The 14,226-nt window shown below is 44.7% G+C and overlaps 2 protein-coding genes across 4 annotated transcripts; both read left to right on the top strand.

Annotated features, from left to right (window-relative positions):
* Positions 1 to 112: 112 nt before the first annotated feature.
* Positions 113 to 5,734, top strand: LOC146236940 (forkhead box protein N4-like). 3 transcript variants are annotated; one of them, XM_084687634.1, is made up of 9 exons: positions 113 to 346; positions 1,747 to 1,904; positions 2,004 to 2,110; positions 2,236 to 2,316; positions 2,984 to 3,120; positions 3,364 to 3,460; positions 3,779 to 3,983; positions 4,183 to 4,524; positions 5,168 to 5,734. In XM_084687634.1, exons 1-9 carry the CDS (start codon positions 306 to 308, stop codon positions 5,389 to 5,391), a joined length of 1,392 nt encoding a protein of 463 aa, XP_084543760.1. In that variant the 5' UTR covers positions 113 to 305; the 3' UTR covers positions 5,392 to 5,734. The 3 variants fall into 3 exon arrangements, with proteins under 3 accessions (XP_084543760.1, XP_084543762.1, XP_084543761.1); XM_084687636.1 differs by having other exon boundaries at positions 115 to 346; positions 4,213 to 4,524; XM_084687635.1 differs by lacking the exon at positions 113 to 346 and adding an exon at positions 360 to 1,017.
* Positions 5,735 to 6,137: 403 nt separating this feature from the next.
* svopb (SV2 related protein b) lies at positions 6,138 to 14,020 on the top strand. Its single transcript, XM_084687047.1, has 16 exons — positions 6,138 to 6,199; positions 6,543 to 6,697; positions 7,651 to 7,736; positions 8,154 to 8,252; positions 8,827 to 8,898; positions 9,108 to 9,232; positions 10,143 to 10,206; positions 10,519 to 10,644; positions 11,282 to 11,410; positions 11,708 to 11,781; positions 11,914 to 11,990; positions 12,210 to 12,314; positions 12,717 to 12,828; positions 13,001 to 13,082; positions 13,227 to 13,316; positions 13,570 to 14,020. Exons 1-16 carry the CDS (start codon positions 6,138 to 6,140, stop codon positions 13,801 to 13,803), a joined length of 1,692 nt encoding a protein of 563 aa, XP_084543173.1. The 3' UTR covers positions 13,804 to 14,020.
* The last annotated feature ends 206 nt before the right edge of the window (positions 14,021 to 14,226 follow it).

Genomic DNA, 14,226 nt, shown 5'->3' with positions numbered 1-14,226 from the left:
TTACTATGCTCCATTATGCTCGTCACGCATCTCGCGCTCTGCAAGCACTTTCCCGCTGCGCCTGTCAAACGGCGCGGGCATGGAAGCGTCAAATTTCAAATTACCTTCTTAACGGCTGGTTTGCACATTGTTAGTCTAGCTAAGTTATTGGAACCTGAACAACACGAAAGTAGACATTTATGTAGAGTGAGACCGTTTTCTGTATTGCAATCAATAACCAAAATATTGGAGTTGACATCATCGTCATCACATTTTATTTTATGAGATGACAGTTGCCTAGGCTACTGTTGTAGATAACATCCGGAATGACGGGGTATTCTCACTCAAATCATCATCAGGATTTCAGGTACATTGGTTCAGCTTCTTTACTGCCTAGAGCTAGCCTTGACGGGTGTTGTGCCAATTAGTGACTTTCTGCCAAACACGTATTATTAAAACGTTAGGCTACTGATTTGTGAGGGATCAGATCGAGTTGAGATTGAAAACCACCTCAGTTTATAGTTTCAAAGCGGCATAACCCTGGCCCGCTGAGATTTGGGGCAAAGACAGAAGCGTACTAGTTTGGGCTGTGGAGTTGTCCTCCTTTTTTCGATTGAATGGGGTTTTGGCCCCCACTTTCTCCTAGACAAAAATGTGTTAGTGTAGAGTGAACAGTATCGGTCTGTCCCTCTATTGGGGCCAGGACAGACTGGGCCTGTAATACAATTAATTCTAGATTTATTTAATTGTCCAGATGGGTTGGATCCCCAATAGTTAGAGAAGGACACCTCAAAATAGTAAGATTGTAGCCCACATTTTGGGAAGAAATGATACGTTTTTGGCTCCGCTCCTCGGTATTATTGCTCAGTTCAATAGACCAGGTTTCATTCGTTCAAATTAGCATTTTATGCTTCTTCACCTAGCGACATTGTTGACAGGGAGGTAGGACTTAAGTAGAGGAAATCTTAACCAGATCAAAGAGGCTTGAACTGAAGAGCATTTGTGTGACCCTGGTTTATTGATGTTTCCCTCAAACAGGTTGGTGATTTAGATTTATAACAGTAATACAGATACGTTTTCTACATATATATATATTTCTAAATATATACAGTGACATTACTGCCATATTAGCTTAGTTTAAAACCTACTATATGTGAAACAGACCATGCATTGATTCAGCCAGTCATTCATTGTTTAATATATTACTCTGGTTAATTAACAAACAGTCAGACAATTCAGTTTGGGACATAATATCCTAAAATAACAGTCAGGTTGTTTTATCTAATTCAGTGTAGCTTAATTGAAATGTGAGCATGTTTCAGAAATCTCTGTTGTTTCAGTCAGATTGTTAAGGGTGCATACAATTTTTTACTTATCTAAAATACTATATCTGAAACAAATATTTAATCTAATATATCTGAAATCTTTGAAACCAGACAATTAACCCTACATGTAAGTGCCATGTTATTGCTTAGTCATCATTATACATGCCTTTCTGTTTCATGAACAAGGAAATTATCACTCTGGATCCCCTAGCAACAGTTTGTTTACAATGTGGCCACCAATAAAGTTAACTGAAAAGCTGCTTTTGGCAGGCGCTGCAAAGTTGTGCTTGTGATTCTTATTTGACTGATTATAAGTAGTACAGTACATTCCGGAACATTCTAATCAAGACATTCTAACCGACACTCAGCAGTGTTAGAGTGTGAATAAGAATCACAGTACGTTCTGGCACATTCTACTTCTAACCCCCTCCATGTGTGTCAGGCTGCTCTCCACAGATTCATCCCAGCAGTGTGAGGGGCTGGCGGGGGACCTGCCCTCTCTGTCCTGGCTCACCACTGTGGATGTTCCCTCCCTGCAGCAAAGGGCTTGCAGCAGGCTGACTTCCAGCACGGAACGTCAGGACTGCCTGCAGGATTCTGGTGAGAAGGAACTCCCCTGTGTTCTACTGTAACATCCTCATTCACACACTCACACGCCCGTCACGTACAAATGCACCTTGTGGGTTTTTTTTTCTCTAGACACAAGCAGCAGCATGAGAACAGCACAGGGCACCATACTGTGTCCTTACAGCGACACACGGAGCATTTACATGGACGTGAACTCACACAACACTCAGAACGGAGAAGTAAGTATATTTTCAGTATATCCACGTTGTTTGGGGGCTACAAATGTTAAATGAGGTTCAATCATAATTCAGGTGTACAGTTTGGTCATTCCAGGATGTTGTTAACTAGTGTCCCCATCTCCCAGATGACTGAGTATCCAGGATTCCAGTACACCTCAGACCTCTATGACTTCTCACCACAACTGGTCTGCAGCCCATCACAGGAGGTGAATGTATTCAGATGTATTTCAATATGTATATACTGTATAATGCATATTTATAGCCTCAATACCGATATCTATAGTAGATCGATTGTTCGATCGATTGATTGATTTTGTTCTATCTATTTGGACCCTTTCATTTAGAGCCTTCTTGCAAAGAAGAATTTAAATTGTTCTGTGTATAAAAGTACTCCAGTTCGCCTAACAAACAGGCACAAACACTGCCACCATGCTTATACCGTAGACCAGTGATTCACAATCTGCAGGCTGGTAATTGCATGTGTGATAAATTAAGTGAACGGTTCAAGTCTTTTATTGTCAGATGCACAGAACAACACAGGGTCAGACTGGGCACTGAAATTGTTAGGACAAGACAACGCAAAGCAACCTGGCATAACGTAACGTGGTGTTAGTGGGTCGCAAACATATTTGAGCTATGCAAGTGGAAAATATTGGGGATGTCTGCCGTAGACACCTCTAAAACAAGAGTGCGTGTTTGAGTGTGTGTTTGTTGTGTTGTATGTCTGTGTGTGTTGGGCTGTGTGTGTCTCTGTTTCTTTGCTTGAGTGTGAATACACAGAGGTAGATTCCTCCGATACAGAATCCTGCAAACATCTGTGACTCCATCCGGATGTTGGCTTTAGCATCTGCTTCTTGTCATCCTTCTACCCAGACTTCCCCCTCTCCTCTCTGCAGTGGAGGCCTTGACCTGGGCCCGTGTGAGCAGCAGCATGGTCGCAGTCTCTACAGTAACCAGGACCAGGACCAGCATCACACCAGGCCCTTCCCCAAACCTATGTACTCCTACAGGTAACAAACCTGTCAGGGTGTCATCAACACTAAACACATTCAAAAGGTTGACTTAGAGCTGTCAAGTTCTTGCTTCATTTAGCAGAGGCTTTGATCCCAAGCGACGGACAAATAGTTCACGTAGAAGCCACAGCCAGAAGATCAAGGATCAAAAGTGCATCGTTTTAACAGTACTGTGTTTCTGTAAGTTGACGTATTTTTCAGTTTGAAAAAAGGGCGATGATTTGTTGTTTACTTTTGCAGCTGCTTGATAGCCATGGCTCTGAATAACAGCCAGACAGGCAGCCTGCCGGTCAGTGAGATCTACGGATTCATGAGGGAGCACTTTCCTTACTTCAAGGTGAGGGAGACGTTGGCCTTACACCGAGGACTACAGCACGCCCATCCTTTCCTCAGACACAGGCCCGTAACCAGCGTTTTGAGTTTTAGTGTCACAAACCACAGTTGTTAATCACAGCTCTCTGGATGTTTTATCATATTTATGTATCAGAAGCTGGGAGATATCGAAATAAACAATTGGTTGTTTTTATTACCATGGTCTGAACTTTGGGTACCTCACATGTGGTTGATATATAGTATAATGATAACCACATATACAGTTGATATACAGTATACAATATGCAGTATATATTATATATGATATGTTCCTTCTCTACAGACAGCCCCGGATGGCTGGAAGAACTCAGTCAGGCACAACCTGTCCCTGAATAAGTGTTTCCAGAAGGTGGAGGTGAAGCAGGGGAGCTCTGGGAAGGGCTGTCTCTGGTCCCTCAACCCCACCAAGGTCAACAAGATGGAGGAGGAGATCCAGAAGTGGAAACGTAAAGACCCTGTGGCCATCCGCCGCAGTATGGCCAACCCTGGTGAGACTAGTTCATACAGTTGTAGATGCATAACTATAACAAATAACATAACAAACAAACATAACAAACATTTATTTTCCTTAAAATAGGCTTATTTAAGACAAACCTTCCTGTTAAGTTAACTTTTATCACCCCCCGGGGCCTTCAGAGATTAAGACACAAACACAACAACGTAGACAATCTTTTTTTTTTTCTCCAGGAATTAAAACCCCCAACTCTTGTGTCGTAGACGAACTGGAGAAGCTGATGTCAGAGCGTCCAGAAGGCTCTCGGGGAAGGGCATGCTGGGACCCCAGGATGAACTGTGTCCCCTGCAGGCCCCGCGGTCCTCCCCTCTCAGGCCGCCTGCCTGGGGCTCCCTTCTACCTCCAGGCTCACGCTGGCTCCCCTCTTCCTGCCCAGACACCCCCTCTCCACCCTGGCCTAGACTTCTCCCACAGCCCCCTGGCCACTCAGGACCCCTACCAGAGCCCCCACGCTCTGCTCAACCATCACCCAGACTACATGGTCGAGGTGGACACCAGCTTCGTAGATTTTGCAGGTGAGGAAAGGGAGGTGATAGGAGGATGAAAATGATTATGTAAGTCCTTTCTGTACACTTTTGTTGGTCTGTTTTTTATGTGAGGTTCCTGTGTTTGGAATGGAAATTACTGTGAGACTCGGTTTGTACACTGCTAGTTTATCATACATTTTGGATTATTGTATTGTTAACATTGTTTCATGAGAATGGGTATGGCACAGGGCTTGAGCTTAAGACCGCAGGTTAAGAGGTTGCAGGGTCAAATTGCACTTTGAAGTGGATGAAAGCGTCGGGTAAATGAACACGTAATTCAGGTTTGTGGTAAAGCACATTTTCACTGTCTCTCTCTCTGTCTTTGTCTCTCTCTGTCTCTCTCTGTCTCTCCCCCTGTCTCTCCCTGTCTCTCTCTCTGTCTCTGTCTCTCTCTGTCTCTGTCTGTCTCTCTCTGTCTCTGTCTGTCTGTCTCTCTCTGTCTCTCTGTCTCTCTCTCTGTCTCTCTCTGTCTCTCTCTGTCTCTCTCTGTCTCTCTCTGTCTCTCTCTGTCTCTCTCTCTGTCTCTCTCTGTCTCTCTCTCTGTCTCTCTCTCTCTTGCTCTCTCTGTCTCGATCTGTCTGTCTCTCTCCCTCTCTCTTGCTTGCTCTCTCTCTCTGTCTCTCTGTCTCAGGTTGTCTGTGGGAGGAGATGAGGGAGGAGGGTTACGACCTGGACACGGTGGGCCTGTTCAGCGGCTCCCCACTGTGTGTGTCTGAGCGTGAGCTGGGCGTCCCCCTGGCCCAGCAGGAGGACAGGCACATGGAGGACCTTTACACCACGCTGGCCATGGCGACCGCTGTCCCCTCTCCCTACATCACCACACAGGACGCGGGACAGTCCATGGTCCTGCTCTGACTTCCGGGGGAATCTTTTAACACTGTGGAACTGAAGATATTTAAATGTGTTTATCGCCCACTCTAAAACATTTTGATAGGATGTGTTTATACGTTAGTTAGCTTTGTTCAATGTTGTACAGTTATATTCCGCAATTAAATTGAGTAGAGACACACCATGTGGTTGGTCATGCAAACTGGAATCTTCATGTTCATACTGTCTGCAGGAAACAGTTTGATGAAAGGGTACCACCTAGTGACAGCTCAGGGTATTACAACACACACCCAAACACTGGAGTTTGGATTAAATCTTTCATGAAATTACAAATCTGCCTCAAAACGATTAAACTGGAACTCAACTGGAAGAAAACAAGAAAATCTCATCATTTTGTGTTTGCTTTCTCACATCATTTAACTATTAATAGTCAATTATGAACAGTCTAAGGCAAATTATCATTTAAAATATCTTTAAAACATGACAAGACGTGTCATATTCCTGCCACGACTATCTAATGCCAAGACTGGAGGAAATCTGATTTTGGCCCTGGAAGATTGTGCAAATCTGTAAGTGGACACCCTTTTATTCCAACAAACACCTTACCCTTTCTTTAGCTCCACATAGTGACTCAGTGAAGGGTTTGTTTACAGTGGCTTTAACCACACCCTCTCCTTCACTTTAGGGCTGTTTTTAGTAGAAGTTGCAGTGAAACTGGATCTCAATGCCAGAGCAGGTTTGACCAACCTTCAGTTGTTCACAGACGCAGAGACATGAACAACTGGGGGAAAACTTCCACTGTCGCTTACAAGAAATGGAGAGACCCTCAAATCAGGTACGATACCTACCTACACCAGATTTGTTTTTATTTAGGGATTCATAATTGATGGCGAGACAAAGTTATACATTGTGCTTTCTGTAGGTTAATAACCTCTTAATTTAGAGCTCCGCCTGTCAGTGACAAGTGCCTTGGGGGAAAATAAACAACATTCCTGTGATAGATGCTTTTGTATGTTGGATTAAATTGACATCAACAAGACACCAAGTTGGTGTAGCCCAGTGGTTAAGCACGTGAGAGCCGGCCAAGTGATCACAGGTTCAAATCCACCTCGTGTTCGATGCTCTGGATAAAAGTGTCTGATGAATGGTATTTCCTGATGATGACTGTTTGGTTGCAGCGTGGTGACATTCAGAGGGGACGGGGACAGCCTCCGTCACACGGATGAGGATCAGTGTGCAGACTACGAGCTCTGTTCCTCCGCTAGGACGGCCGCGAGTCAAGACGTCAACACCCCTGCACCACGTGGATCCGAACTTGAACGGCCGGCTGAAGGTCTGGAGATGAATCTGTTTCCGTTGTATCCAAAGCAACATGCAAATAGTGTGTTTAGAAAGAATAGCGTCAAATCCTGGATCAGAAGTGCAGGGTTCTAACAGTATTGTGGTGGTTAGTGTCAAGGGAAGGTCTGGTTTTTTTCCAGCAAAAATAACTATTTGAGATAAACAGGTGTGATCATGTGAGTATCGAATGATATAGAAGTTTCCATGAATAATGTACACAAGCTTATACCAATAATTGTTTTCATGTTGATGTTCTTTTCATGTGCTGTATACAATGATCGGGCCGACACATTTTCTAACATTCACGGACACCTCGCGATCTTGAATGCTGCCCAGTCCCTCATGTAATTAACCCCAATTGGACACCATGTGAAGAACAACATGTGAACAGCTAGTGTTGTGCCAGCCTGTCAGCTCATATCATTCGATGTCTTGTGATAACAGTTTTTGATCAAAATGTACACGATTCAGCAACTCTTCCTTTTCTCTTCTTTTTTGATGTAATGAAACATCTATATACGGGTATGTTTGTGTCTAAAAGCTCACCCTGGTCAGCCTGATCTTCCTGGTCAGCCTGCTCTTCCTGGTCAGCCTGCTAACCTTGCTCAGCCTACTCTTCCTGGTCAGCCTGCTCTTCCTGGTCAGCCTGCTCTTCCTGGTCAGCCTACTCTTCCTGGTCAGCCTGCTCTTCCTGGTCAGCCTACTCTTCCTGGTCAGCCTGCTCTTCCTGGTCAGCCTACTCTTCCTGGTCAGCCTGCTAACCTTGCTCAGCCTGCTCTTCCTGGTCAGCCTACTCTTCCTGGTCAGCCTGCTCTTCCTGGTCAGCCTGCTAACCTTGCTCAGCCTGCTCTTCCTGGTCAGCCTGCTCTTCCTGGTCAGCCTGCTCTTCCTGGTCAGCCTGCTAACCTTGCTCAGCCTGTTCCTTTTGTCTTGTCTCTCCTCCAGATACGTTTACAGTGGAGGATGCGGTGGAGAGCATTGGCTTTGGGTGGTTTCAGTGGAAGCTCTCCATGCTTACTGGCCTGTCATGGGTGAGTGAGTGGGTGTGTGGACATTGTCAGTTTTAGACTTCTCTGTTCTCCTTTCCTCTCTCCTCTCCCCCCATGTGTGTGTGTGTGTGTGTGTGTGGGGGGGGGGGGGGTTACACAAATAATCTTTTATAGTGTGTTTTTGTATTACTGTATTAATATGATGTGAGTCTTTTTAAACATGAGTATCTGTACTTTTACTTGAGTGAACAATGTGTGTACTTTTGCCATCTCTGGTTTCGAGTAATTATGGCCTATGGTTTTACCAGTCTGTTGATTTTACTTGAATTTCCTTTGGGATTAATATATAATAATAATATCAGATATGTAGGATCCCAAAGTGTTCCTGGTAGGTTGCATTGAATTAGGCTATAGTAAAAGGTAGACTGTAAGACTTCCTGGTGGGTTGTTTGACTGCAGATGGCTGATGCCATGGAGATGATGGTTCTCAGTATCCTGTCTCCTCAGCTGCACTGTGAGTGGAGGCTGCCCAGCTATCAGGTGGCATTCATAACATCGGTCAGTCTCTCACTCACTCACTCTCTGTCTCTCTCACTCACTCTCTCTTTCACTCACTCACTCTCTGTCTCTCTCACTCACTCACTCTCTCTTTCACTCACTCACTCTCTGTCTCTCTCACTCACTCACTCTCTCTTTTACTCACTCACTCTCTGTCTCTCTCACTCACTCACTCTCTCTTTCACTCAATCACTTTCTGTCTCTTTCTTTCTCTCTCAGTCACTCACTCTCTCTCTGTCTCTTTCTCTCTCTCTCTCTCTCTCTCTCTCTCTCTCTCTCTCTCTCTCTCTCTCTCTCTCTCTCTCTCTCTCTCTCTCACTCACTCTCTCTGTCTCTTTCACGCACTCACTCACTCACTTTCTCTGTCTCTCTCTCACTCTCTCTGTTTCTTTCTCTGTATATATCTCTATATCTGTCTGTAAATATATCTCTCTCTCTGTCTTTCTCTTTCTATCTCACTGTCTGCTCTCTCTCTCTGTGTATCTCTCTCTCTCTGCAAGCAACAGAATCCTTAACTTCCACAGTAGTATCTATTATAACTCTGTATGGTGTGTGTACTCACTGTTGATCTTAGGCGGTGTTCATTGGCATGATGGTCAGCTCTTCTCTGTGGGGCAATGTAGCGGACAAATACGGCAGAAAAGTAGTATGTCTCCCTATATTTACTTTCAGCCGAGGCGCAGATTATTTGTTCAGTGCTCTTAATACAGAAAATAATTTATACTGTAAATATAAAACTGGTGTGTGTGTCTGTGTTTGTCTGTGTGTGTGCGTGCACATGTCTTTGTGTGTGTGTTCATGCCTGTGTGTGTGTGTGTGTGTGCGTGCCTGTGTGTCTGTGTGTGTGTTCCGCAGTCCCTGACCATGTGCATGCTGTGGAGCCTGTACTACGGTGTCCTGAGCGTCTTCGCTCCGTTCTACGGCTGGATCCTGGTCCTCCGGGGCCTGGTGGGCTTCGGCATCGGAGGAGTCCCCCAGTCGTGAGTGTCCTCCGTAGGCACACAGAACCTGCTAGTCCCCCGGTCGTGAGGGTCCTCCGTAGGCACACAGAACCTGCTAGTCCCCCGGGCCTGAGTTCACCTCAGAAGAACCTGGTGACCTCACTGCTGAACAGTTTTTTGGGGATATATCGCTCAGGAAGGATGACTGTAGCTCAGGGATGGAGCATTTGCCTCCAAATCAAAAGGTCACAAGTTCAAATCTCCCCTACTTTGGCTAAAAGCATGTGCTAAACGAATACATAGTTATAGTAGGACATCATTTGAAAGCTTCATGGATGAAACACCTGTGTACATTTACATGTAGTCATTTAGCAGACGCTCTTATCCAGAGCGACTTACAGTAAGTACAGGGACATACCCCCGAGGCAAGTAGGGTGAAGTGCCTTGCCCAAGGACACAGCGTCATTTGGCACGGCCGGGGAATCTAACCGGCAACCTTCTGATTACTAGCCCGATTCCCTAACCGCTCAGCCACCTGACTCCCACCTGTGTACAGATATATACTGTATGTCCATGTGTTTACAGGTCTCGTCAGATATTTAGAGGCAGTCAGGCTGAATGAACAACACAGTGTTATTGTAACACATTACAGACCTCCTGAGACAAGCATGTGAACAACAGCAATGGTCCAACCTGGGAAAAAAACATGTGTATTTGACATAACCCTTGAGGGGCAAAACTTGATTAAACCAAACAAGTAATTAAAAATATTGATTTGATAAAAATCACAAGCAATGTCACAGAAGCTTTCACAGATGGTTGACACATAATAAAACCATAATCCTAGTTTTATTTATTATTAAATGCATCTATGAAAACATATTCTGTACAAAACACCAAGTTTGGTTGGAAATGTAGTAATGTGTTTGTCTCTCTGTTTGTCTTTCAGGGTGACACTGTACACAGAATTCCTCCCGAAGAGATCGAGGGCCACTTGCATTCTTCTGATTGAGGTAACCTGCTGTGTGTTCATCCCTGACATTTCTTTCATCTCGCTCAAGTGTCACATGTTTCAGCTGCTGCCCACACCCCGTGGAGAATAATCCCATCGGGTCTTTGTTCACTGGTGTGTGTGTGTGTGTTTGTCTGTGTGTGTCTGCATGTGTGTGTGTCTGTGTGTGTGTCTGGGTGCTTGCGCGCTTGTGTGTGTGTCTGTTTGTGCGTGCGCGCGCGTGTGTGTGTCTGTTTGTGTGTGTTTCTGTGTGTGTTTATCTGTGTGTGTGTCTGTTTGTGCGTGCGTGCGTGTGTTGCTGTCCACGCGTCAGGTGTTCTGGGCGCTCGGGGCTGTGTTTGAGGTCCTCCTGGCCATGGTGCTGATGCCCGCCCAGGGCTGGCGCTGGCTGCTGGCCCTCTCCGCCGTCCCCCTGGCCGTCTTCGTGGCCCTCTGTTACGTACGTAGTGCTGAACGCCTGAAACCAAGGCCGTAGCCATGGGGTCAACATTGGGGGGGACAAAATCAAATGTTTATGATCATTTCGGACAGCGTGCGTGGTTGCCTGTCGTAGCGTAGCACATTTATATTTTTATATCAATATATTGGGGGGGGGGGGGGGGACATTTTGACCAGATTTGAATATGATGATTAGGGCTTTGCCTGAAACAATTCACAATGAATGGTTCACACCCATGGGCATGATACTAATAACTAGAACACTGTAATACGGTGGAGTCAGGTGGCTGAACGGTGAGGGAGTCGGGCTAGTAATCAGAAGGTCGCCAGTTCGATTCCCGGCTGGGCCACATGACGTTGTGTCCTTGGGCAAGGCACTCTGGATAAGAGCGTCTGCTAAATGACTAAAAATGTAAAAATGTAATACTCCATATTATATAAAGTTTACGGTATAATGAGTCTTTAAACTGTAATACATTTGACATACAGCATAACTTGCACTGACAGACAGTATACTATAATATTGTTATGTATTTCTATATACTGTATATAACTTTCCTGTGTAATATACTGCAGTATGTACAATATATTGAGTTAGTATCCTGTGTTGAATTATATTTCTATCTGCTGCGTGACAGTGGCTGCCTGAAAGCGCCCGTTTTGACGTGCTGTCAGGGAACACAGACAACGCCTTGGCAACCTTAAGTCGTATGGCCGCGGACAACGGCAAGACCATGCCCAAGGGAAAACTCATTGCCAACAAGCAGGTCAGACTGCTGTAAAGCTAGTCCGCTGTGTGTGTGTTTGTTTAAGGTGTGTGCCGTGTAAGATGATAGCACTAAGGGCCGATGTCAAGTAAATCTATCTCCAGGATAACATATTGAACATTGTGATTGGTTTTGCTCAGCGGTAAGGATTTAGACTGTCAAACAATAAGTTGTAAATTCAAATCCCCCCTGTAAATTGCATTGGATTAAAGCATCTACTCAATGGCTACATTAAGAGTTCCATCTCACAACAATGTCAGAAATGATTTTGTTTTGTTCCCTTTATCTGTGCGTCAGGAAGACCGAGGGAAGATCAAAGATCTCTTCACGCCTCAGTACTGGAAAACAACCCTTCTCTTGTGGTTCATATGGTGAGGCGTACACCTGCATCCACTTCCTGTTCTCCCTTGGTCACATGTTCACCACCCTGACGCAGCATTGGTTCAGAGCACTGTGAGGGTGTGATTGAAACCTGTTGTGTGCGTGTGTTATCTCAACCCCAGGTTTGCCTCTGCCTTCTCCTACTACGGCCTAGTCCTCTTGACCACTGAGCTGTTCCAAGCAGGAGATGTGTGCGGTAGTAAGTCAAAAGATTTTTAAAAGATTTTTTTAAAGATCCTTTTTAAAAAGTATTGATTTACTTGTCAACATCCCTGAACAGCAGCTATTATTGCGCATAGTCAAGTTTATGCATGTGAATAACTGTAGTCATTTTGCAGACGCTTTAATCCAGAGCAAAAAATCCTTACCTCCAGTTTGTGAGCGCCTGATGAGAAAATAGTTTCTTTCATTCGAACAGTGGACCAAGGTGCCAAGATTGAGCCTGTGTGTGAACTGGAGTGCCAAACCTTAACGGCAGATGACTACAAAGACCTCCTCTGGACCACGTTGGCAGAGTTTCCAGGTAAACCACAGACTCAACCAGCTAGCTAGAATAGCATCAACATGTTTCCATCACAACTCATGTGACTGTCTCAGTGCTGCGGTTGAGTCCCAGCAATTCATTCACATCCAGTATAGTGGACATTGGTTTTGGGTGATTAACTTTGCAACCATACTGCCATTAGTGTTTATTACTTTTGTCCGGCTGAGGACATTTTGGGCTTTCTTTCCAATGTCATTTTCCAATGTCAATGTGTAAACTACTTCAGGAAAAGACATGTTAGCTTAACGATAACAAATAAGCTGTTGTGACATTTATTTCCCCCTCACAATATGTTGACTACCCAAACCCAAACACTTGTGTGTTTGTACGGGTCTGAGAAGGACATGCATGTACTGCAGCACTGTTGTGTTTCGTCTGCAGGACTCCTCTTAACACTGTGTGTGATCGAGAGGATAGGCAGGAAGAAGACCATGGCGTTGTCCTTCCTCATATTCTCTCTGTCTCTCCTGCCCCTCTACGCTTGCATTGGGAGGTGAGTGCTCTGGGTCGACTCCTCGCTCTATCAAGGTTGGGTGGAGAACGCTGAAGTCCTCCATCATCTTACCTCTCTCTTTCTCCCTGTGTCTCTCTTTCTCCCTCTCTTTTCATCACTTTCTTTCTATCTTTATCTCCCTCTCTCTCTTTTTCTTTCTTCCTTTCTCCAGGATAGCGCTCACCATCTTCATCTTCATAGCCAGAGCCTTCATCAGTGGAGGATTCCAAGTAGCTTATCTTTACACACCAGAGGTATCGGAAACGTAGTCATCATTTTAGTCATGTACAGCATGTTACCATGCGATGTTTTATTATTGTTTTATCTTTGTTGTTATTATAGTGTATTTATTAGTTAGATTTGTATTAATTCATGTTTCTCCAATCCTGGTACTTGAGGTTTATCCAACATCAGTCAGAGCTCTTGGAATTGGAACTTGCAGTGGAATGGCAAGAATTGGAGCCCTACTAACACCTTTTGTAGCACAGGTGTGTGGCTGTACCTGGGATTGCATTGAAACTTATGTGTAACATTACCCTATGACAACTTACATTACAATGACAACACAATGTTAGTTTTTGATAATGACCTGCTACAAGTTCTTAGAATCAGAAGTGTTTCACTTCCTGATCTGAGAACAGTGCATACGGAATTCCCAGAACACGACCAACAGTCATTTCCTTTTTCAACAAACTGACTTTTAACTGTCCTGAAAATGACCTACATCCTTCCACAATGCAGGTGTTGCTTCGGACGTCGGTGTTTCTGACTCTGAGTGTGTACTGTGTGTGCTGCCTGCTGGCCACGGGAGCCACTCTGGCCCTCCCCATAGAGACCACAGGCAGGGTCCTGCAGGAGTCCAGCCACCTCACCACAGACCCAGAGAGCAGCCACGCTCAGGCCACAGCGCTCGCTGACTACGGGTCACGTGACCAGGAAGAACTACAGACAAGAAACGAGGAAGTAAAGAAATAAACTGGACAACTGCAGACGTCTCTGGACTGAAAGACTTGAGTGGACCAGTGGATGCCTCATTGCGTGTTTGCATGTTTGGGGTTTCACAAGCTATATTGCCATGGCAAGAGCTACACTACAGTGTTTCTTTCATACGCTTCCTATTTGTACAGAGGGCAACATTAAGATTTTGTACTATAGTGTTAATATAAAATACTATTAAAAATATTATTATTTAAAGGCACTAGACATTTTCATCTTTGGCATTTTTACTGTTGAGTGGGCATGTACTATGCTGCTATTATAACTATAGACAGTGTGACGAATTTCGTCCAATGCATGATACATGAGGGTGAATGACCATATGTCATCACTTACACACTACTACGTTATTGTTTTATGGGAAGGATGCGAGTTTTCAGTCTAGCCAGAGTCACCTTGACG

The sequence above is a fragment of the Hypomesus nipponensis genome, chromosome 22, assembly GCF_054491055.1.
Source record: "Hypomesus nipponensis isolate SF chromosome 22, ASM5449105v1, whole genome shotgun sequence".
NCBI classification, from domain to species: Eukaryota; Metazoa; Chordata; class Actinopteri; order Osmeriformes; family Osmeridae; genus Hypomesus; species Hypomesus nipponensis.
This window is presented reverse-complemented; position numbering and strand designations above follow the sequence as displayed.